Source organism: Lytechinus variegatus, chromosome 3 (genome assembly GCF_018143015.1).
Source record: "Lytechinus variegatus isolate NC3 chromosome 3, Lvar_3.0, whole genome shotgun sequence".
Lineage (NCBI taxonomy): Eukaryota > Metazoa > Echinodermata > Echinoidea > Temnopleuroida > Toxopneustidae > Lytechinus > Lytechinus variegatus.
Window position 1 is genome coordinate 31,035,533 of NC_054742.1, and position 9,007 is coordinate 31,044,539.

Genomic DNA, 9,007 nt, shown 5'->3' on the forward strand with positions numbered 1-9,007 from the left:
TCATGGAACACTTGGCAAGTATCGTTTTGTTTATTTTTTGTTTACTTGTTAAGGGTAGAGTTTCAAACGCCAATACTTGTTAAGGGGTGCATTTTCAGAATATGGAAAATACGTGTTTAGGGTGCTTTTCGAGACCCCATGGTCGCGCATGGTATCCAGTCGTCAATAGAAGTACCCCCCCCCCCGGACTTTGAAGATACACTACGGGACTAAGATCACGAACTCCCCATTTAAAGCAAATATTTGCCCGTGTTCCTGTGAGTATGGTCTGAATTTCTGGTGGAAATTTTGATACAAATCGAATGATCGAATGATGTATGATGAATGACCACTCATGCTGTACATAATAACTCTACAAATTTTGCTACATTCCATGATGTTTGTACTGTAGAACAAACATCTCTAGGGTTATCTCACAGTTCTGACAAACTAGATTACAGGGGGCTATGGCGACAAACTTGAATTGGAAAATTTAATAATCATGTTGACATCTTGGATCTCTTGAATTATTTTACAATGTTTTTTTTATATCTAATCAAATGCAATTTTGTTTGGTTGAGGTTACCGCCATGCTGTTCATGAGAAATGCGATGATGTCTTAAAAGAGCATCAGTTTGTGGGTTGGATATAACGGTCAGGAAATGCCAAGCTAAATGACATTACACAAATTTCTGTTTAGATCAAACTATATCGTTTTATGTTGTGACTATTCTACACTCAGATGTAAGATGAAAATAAACTGGAAATATTTCGCATCGAATAATATCCCGATAACGAACCATTGGCAGTTGTTATAGAGGTTTCGCCTGCAGAGGTGTCCATACCGTATGATAAGCTCTATCAAGCCACTGTCCTGTATTGTTCCTTTCAGAAGAACAGCCCGACAGGCCGATCAACACACTTTCATCAATGGTCGAAGCTATGACCATGACGACTGGTAGCATAAGTCATGGGTGTCGATCGGTATTCTTGGTTGGGGGGGATGATTGACACAAATTTTCTTGTGGATGGGGATCTTTCAACATTACCCCCACTAAAATCACAAGTTAGGACATTTGGGAGTGGGTGATATGCATGGTGTTCTTGGAAATTCCTTCATTGTTGTAGTGTACTTTACTTTTATAATTTTTTTGAAAATTTAATTTGTGTTACAAGTAAGCCTATTCTAAACTCATGCGAAAGAAAAAAATGACAAAAATTGTCTGGACCATGTACAATTGTACATAGTGATCTGTTTATTGAGCATGATGTATACACAGGGGCGTCGATCCATTTTTCAGATGGGGGGGGGGGCAAAATCATGAATCAACGTTCCAAAGGCGCTCTATCACACAAAACAAACAAACTCACCCACACACATATAGGCCTATATATATAAATATATATATGACTCATGAGAAAGAGACACATATCTCCCCCTCACCAACAATGCGAGCGCGAAGCGCGAGCTGAAATTTTTTAGTATGACATGAAAACAGGAAAAATGTACCTGTTTAGGTTTGTTTGTAACTCATGAGGAGGATAGATACATGTATCTGACTAGAGAACGAGTTGAAATTTCTTTATATTCTGACCTGAAAGCTTGATATTTTATGCATTTTTGGTACCAATGATTAAGATGTTTGTCTAGAAGAACAATAGATGCGAGCGCAAAGTGCGAGCTGAAAATTTTGATATTTCGATCTGGAAAAAAATGACAGATTATTGGACGCTTTTAATAAAGAAGAAGATATATATCCAACAAAAGATTATTACAAATCGAAGCAGGAGTTCTTTTGAGGTTTAGAACTGAAAACGGGACATTCTACTCACTTATTTCATCAGGAAAAATATGGGTTTCTGGTACAGAAATGATGCGAGCGCGAAGCGCTAGCTGAAAATTTTTATATTCCAATCTGAAAAGCAGACATTTTGAGCACAATTTTATGAATCAAAATCGAGTGTGTATCTCAATCTCGCTTTCTGATTTCAGTGTAACATTACAATCTTATCAAATTTTTTAGTGGCACATGCAGAATTATTGAGGATCAACGCCTTTGTGTATACAACCCGACTGGCAGTATCTTTTTTCTTAATGCGCGATGATAAAATGCAGATTCGGACCAATTAAGACTAGCACAAATTTCAAACTGTATGGCTTCTCGTGCACCATCGGGCTTACCGCTTAGACGATTTATCTTGCCACCCTTTTACTCCTGTTTATTTTTCCACCCTTTTGAATTAATTGATTTATCAAAATTAATTTATTCGCCACTGGTGGGATGGAACACCCTATCAACAAAAGTTGTTTTTCGTTGGGGTCCTTTTATGCCATGTGTTAAAAAAATATCATATACATAAACATTTCATTCTTTTTCATCTTGAACCTCCACTCATCTGTTTAATAGTCCCCGAATAGTCCTGAAAAAGAATGTTTTTATTTAATAACAATATACACAAATTGTGAGGGAAACAAACTGATTGATGGCATACTATAATCATCATGATCAAACTTTACATTTTTTCATCATCATTATTATAATTTTTCTACCCTAAATTATTGGGGGGGGGATGATAATACAGGCCATCCCCCCCACTTGAAATATTGGGGGGGATATATCCCCCCCATCCCCCCCCCGTGATCGACACCCATGGCATAAGTGATTGTCACCAAGGTAATGACTGTATGTGAAGAAATACAAATGCCTTGTTCATCTGTCAAAAGACAAAATCTCACTCATTCCGAAGGGGGAAAAGAACAGCTAGGTCGACTGCAGAGATCAAAGAAACATGCGCACACAAACGAACACTACAGACACGGTGATGCAGATACAGCTTGACGCCTACCTGATAGAATACAACATAATCACCACCCCAAACACGATGTCATAACAACGATGTTGCTATTTGCCACCATCTTTATTATCCCCTTTTAACCGCCAGCTTTTTTGAAATACCTTCCTCCAGACACATTCGAATCTGTACAGCAAACATCTGTTGCGGAATGGGGAGTAGTTTTGGCTACGCATTTGCGTGACATCAACTTTTCAAGCAACTTCTTCGTGTACATTGCAGTGAACAACGAGTTTCGACAGTCTTGTTGGAAACTTCTCAGAAGGGAAGACAACTGATTAATTGTTAGGGTATCGCCATAAAAAGAGAACCTGGGTTACAATGTTAGGAAAGGGGTCCGCATGATACAATCGTACTTGCTTTACAAGTGTGTAATTTTATAAGTGACAATTAATGCATTTATTACATGCCTTATATTATTTCAGCAGCGGAATACTGGGCATCAATCTGGGGCATAGAGAGTGTTGGTTACACTTCGTAATTCCGAAGGTTCTTTATTCTGAATGTTCGTAATTCCGAAACACGTAAATTGCCTATACCTCGATGTTCGTTAATCCGAAAACGTAAAAGGGTTCGTTAATCCGAACAATTGTGGCGTTATTCCGAAGGTTCGATAATCCGAAAACGAAATAAGGTTCCATGTTCCGAAGGTTCGTTAATCCGAAAACGAAATAAGGTTCGTTGTTCCGAAGGTACTTTAATCAGAAAACGAAATAAGGCTCGTTGTTCCGAAGGTTCGTTAGTCCGAAAACGAAATAAGGTTCGTTAATCATTTCGTTTTTCGGACTCACGAACCTTCGGAATTACGAACCTCACTTCGTTTTCGGATTAACGAACCTTCGGAATTACGAACCTTATTTCGTTTTCGGACTAATGAACCTTCGGAATTACGAACCTTCGGAAATACGAACCTTCGGAATAACGAACCTTCGGAATATCCGAACCTTCGGAATAACGAAGCTTCGGAATTACGAATGTATGCGGAGAGCGTTATACCGTCAAGAAGAACATTCAATGCTTATACGTATATAGTAGAGCGGATAAGCTCCAAAAATCACAACAATTGTGCAAATTTTGACTAAAGCATGAAACTTTCACAAGTATTAGTATATGCCGTAAGATTTATTTTAAAGATGGGAAGTAAATTTTAAAATGCCTTTTCGACCGTTGCCATGGCAACGGATTTATTTCTCAAAAATGACATACATTCCCATGTAAATGGTAAATAAACATGATATAGATCTGATCTATACATCAAGCAACCAAAATATCTTTGTTTAACACTGTAAAATTAGGGGAAATTAAAGATAAATCATATTCTACAACGTTTTTTTATCAAAATTATTATTTTTCTTGGGAAAAACAAGCCGTTGCCATGGCAACAGACCAATTGGAACTATCTTGTTGATTTTGAATGTTTCTAAATTATATATATATTCAATTGGAAGCTTGAAAATTATCATTTGATTCATCTATATCATGTTTATTTACCATTTACATGGGAATGTATGTCATATTTGAATTGAATTGAATTGAATTGAATATTTGAGAAATTAATCCGTTGCCATGGCAACAGCCGAAAAAGGCATTTTAAAATTTATCTCCCATACTTAAAATAAATCTTACGGCATACTAATACTTGTGAAAATTTCATGCTTTAGTCAAAATTTGCACAATTGTTCGGCTAATCCGCTCTACTAATAAGGGTGGGGTGAACCATTAATTCATGTGGGTGTTTGACCTTAAACGAGGCGCATTCGTTTTTCCCCTTTTGTATCTTACCTTTGACTGTTTGAGGGAGAGGAAGGGGGGGATTAATTGAACCAATATGTAAAAGATAAGCTCATAGATATGTGGGAGGAGGCATCGGATCACGTCATTTGTAAAATTGAAAAACAAACTGATATTTCATTGATCCCGTTCTTGCTTCTGAAACTAGCTTGATTAAGATATTACGAGGGAGCAGTGCGAGCGAGAAAAATGTGTAATTCATAATAAAAACTTGCTGTAGGCATTTTATACCAGAAATGTATATATTTTTTAATTTGCTTTATGGAATCATAAGACATGCGCCATCATTTTATTTTACGGGCGAAGGAAAAATAATTATGTTTTTAGTTGTTAGATATATTTCATAATGAAATTACCATTCGATATTTTTCTCTGAATTATTTTAATGTTTTGAATTGTAATATTTTAATGTTTTTAAATTTAATATTTCAAAGTTTAATGGTCAAGAATCTTACTACCGAAATGTAATAATTACTCGTTTTATTTTATTCAATTTCATTTATTTTGTCAATATTTTTCTGGTATTGTTCAAAATGTCTAAGAACGATCTAAAAATTTTTAATACACAGTATAGGGGGCTAAAAGTGAGCATATCCTATTTTGGATAGGACATCGACAAATATATAAGTTATATGAGAATACAGATTGATAGCTAAAACATTGAATGAGTAGAACCACGGTTCAGAAATTATAGTGTAACTGCATAGGACAGACACAGATAGTGTTTTAACGATGATGGTACACAAGAGCGTACACGAGACCCATCGATTATTATACCTAATTGTATAAAAATGGAGATGCCTTGTCCGATTGGTCTAAGGCGCCTGGCTATACATAGATAGTCCGGGGTTCGATCCCCGGTCGCGCCACCTATGCCCGTGAGCAATGCATTTAATGTACGATGTTCATTTATCTTGCTTTCAAATAAATTGAAATGCTATATGCATTATTGGTAACTTGGTGTGCACTTGTTTGTTAAAAAAAATGCAAGAGGATATGTATATGTAGAAAAATATAATAATGCTAAGATAATAAACTTTATACACGACAGACATGCGGACAGGAGGGGCACCTATTAGACAAAGGAATTTTCTTCATTGTTGCTAAGTGATAAGACCTCGTCCAGTTAACTCACCTTGGGAAGTCATCGAGGCAGATCGTAAAACCGATGTCGCATCCACCACAGTCGATATCCGCCTCGTCACAGCAATCATTATTGAAATCTCTGGAATTACCAAAGTAATTTTTCAGATCCAATTTGAATGTTCCTGTTGCCAAAGTATCATTTACGACCTTCGACGTAAAGACATGAAGACAGCTGATAAATTTCACTTTTTATAGTAAAAACAGGGAATGAGCATTATCTGGCTGAAACTAAAATTGAATATAAGCTACGACCTCGATTATAAGTTTTCTAACTAGACTCTTGTTTTTTTTTTTTTTGGGGGGGGGGTGACTAGAGAGTTTGACTGTTGTACATCATTTACATGGCACGGGTGGGGGGGGGGCGTGAGAAAACATTGTTGGGATCGATTGTTAAACCCGATTTTTTAGTCTAAATATTATGTAATATGTCATTAAGGTTGAAAACTCAAAAGAAAGCAATTCTTTTGACACGTGCTACTTCATACTAAACACTATCCATCACGATTAACCAGAACTTACCAATGACATCAGAATCAGGATCGGGAGTACAAGTCGTTGTCTTAACTCCATGGCGCCGTGATTCAGAATGAAACTACCTAACTCCGGTGAGGGGTTTGATTCGACACCCACAGATGCCTCTTACGAAACTGCCACCCAGCTATGGGTTGGGTCGAAGATTCCATCTTAAGCATCTAAGATCTTATCTTTGTAAGCGGGAACATGATTAAATGATCTCTTAATCTGAAACGGATTTCTTATTTACTATTCATTTAGATGTTTGTATGGAGATTATATGGGTGTTAACGTTGAATAATTTTGAACTATTCCGGATTTTTTAATAATTTTATTTTATTCATTATTTTTTATTGGCAAACAATTTTCAAGTAATACTGCATATCTAATTCGATATTGCCGTGCCGGGATTCGAACTCCGGACTTCCAAGTGTGTAGTCAGGCGTCTTAAAGCACATAGCCACGACATATCCGTTCAATTTCACAAGTTGCCCCCCCCCCCCAAAAAAAAAAACAAATAATAATAATAATGATAAAAAAAAATGAAAAATAAATAAATGAATAAAATAATGATAAAAATAAAGAATAAAATAAAATAAAATAAACCAAAATAAATAAAATAAATGAATAAATGAAAAAATACGAATGGATGATGCCATGAATGAGATTATAGATCACTGTGCTCAATAAAAGAATTCTTGTGACGACTCCATTTAAAAAAAATTCCAAACATTTTGATTGGTTTCTTACAAATCGATGATAATTTTCAGAGTTACATAATCTTCAAGGCATGTTTTTTTATTTCTCTGGAACCAGGGGCCCGTTTCTCAACACCGTCATAAGTCTAACTTCTTGACTAAATCGGAGATAGTGAGCTACTTGTCCGCTAACCGTTTCACGAAGCCCTCTTTACCAAGATCGGGTACAACAACCTCACTAAATATTTATGACACCTCCGAACCTGTCCTAACTTCTTTCTTAATGACGTAGTGGCATCACGTGGGTAGACTATGACATGCAAAAGTGCTTAGAAATTTTAAAATTATAATCTTACGTAATCAATCATAGAGGTTGAAATTACATCACAAAACAAGTGGGATAATGCATTCAATGATAATTGTAATAAAAAATAAACTAGAAAAAAATGTTGTTAAACGCCACAAAACCATTCATTTTGAAATAGTAAAATGATTTAATCGATAAAGATTCTACCACGTCAGGCCATCCATAACTGAACTCGTATTTGTTGTTTTCAGACCCCTATTAACAGTTGGATAAATTCTATCTCTAATTTATGCATATAATTTGTCAAATATCGTATGTTTCGGTATCAATAATTAAAAATGTTTCGTTAAATTATATTTTGATGACGTTTAGAATCATAAAAGACCGTATAATTATCATCATTTTACAAAGAAAAAACCATTATGGTTTACTTTCGTAAACTATTGAAATTGGATATCCCGGGGGTACCCATCTCAACGTCCACAAGTGATTTTTTAGTCATGAAATGAATTATTCATAATTTAATTTTCTCTGCAATTGAATGCTCCAGTCTTCATGGTCTAGGTATGTATGATGCATAATTCACGTGTGCTATTATTTTGAAAAGATTTATTTCCCAATTTATCACAATATTTGCAATTTTGTCATAATTTTTAATTTTGAAAATTATGATATTTTGTGACTAAGGCTACGTCTCGTCTGCTCTTTTTACCGATAGTATCGATATCAAGGTATTCTAGTTAGGAAGCCTTTCGAGAAACAGGTTTAGTAAGATTGGAACTAACTCCGTGGTTGGTGGATAAAGATATGACTAACTTGTCCATGTGTTGAGAAACGGGCCCGGTAATGTAACTATCAGACATATAATAATAATAAAAAATAATAATAACAATATGTCCATTTATATACCGCGCAGTATACTATGTGCATATACTCAACTGCGCTTTGATCCTATCGGGTACCCAATTCACCTCACTTGGGTCGAGTGCAGCACAATGTGGATAAATTTCTTGCCGAAGGAAATTACTCCATGGCTGGGATTCGAACCCACCACCCTCTGTTTCAAAGTCCCGAGACTAATCTACTGGGCCAGAACGCTCCACTTATGATCATACATGAATTATATTTTAGCTGTATATTGGCCTCCTTTCAATTTCCTTGTGATTCTTCTTTGATTACCATTGATATCAAACATTATGGAGTTGGAGTCAAATAAAACCAATAATTTTTAAATGTAAATATATTTACGTATGTTTCATCTGTTTTTAAATTTGTGAATTTTAGTATTTTTCATTGATTTTTTTCATTATCTTTATGTAAATAATATCATTTATTTTGTAGCAACAGTTCCTGTGCATTTTTGATGATGAATGGATAGGAAACTGAAGTTTGCGTGTACCAGTTTGTGCAAAGTACTGAGTCTTGTTTGACTTAAAGATTTAAGGTGTGTTTCCATCTCCTGAGATCAAGTTGATATAATAATAGTAATATACTGGTCTTTGCCTTCTTGAAGGTGAGGATGATTTAACAAAGGTGTGAACAGGTAGTCCTTCTTGTCCATATGACCATTTCTCATTATGTTTACATGTATTTAGTTTCGCCTAATTGTTTTGGGAGCAAAACCGCGTCATCAATCCGATTGGGATAATGCCATGCAGTAGGTAGATGTGTCCAAAAAATGATCACGATGATAGACATTCTGAATTATTTTGATGGAGCT

General features: G+C 35.6%; 1 protein-coding gene across 1 annotated transcript in view; it reads right to left on the bottom strand.

The window, feature by feature from the left end:
• Nucleotides 1-6,525, bottom strand: part of LOC121410756 (fibrillin-1-like) — a 29,532-nt gene extending 23,007 nt beyond the window's left edge. The window contains exons 1-2 of the mRNA XM_041603040.1: nucleotides 6,289-6,525; nucleotides 5,759-5,916 (exon numbers count right to left, since the gene is read on the bottom strand). Of these exons, the coding sequence (XP_041458974.1) occupies nucleotides 5,759-5,916; nucleotides 6,289-6,339 (209 nt within the window). The 5' untranslated portion in view covers nucleotides 6,340-6,525. The remainder of the gene's footprint in view (nucleotides 1-5,758; nucleotides 5,917-6,288) is intronic.
• Nucleotides 6,526-9,007: the final 2,482 nt, after the last annotated feature.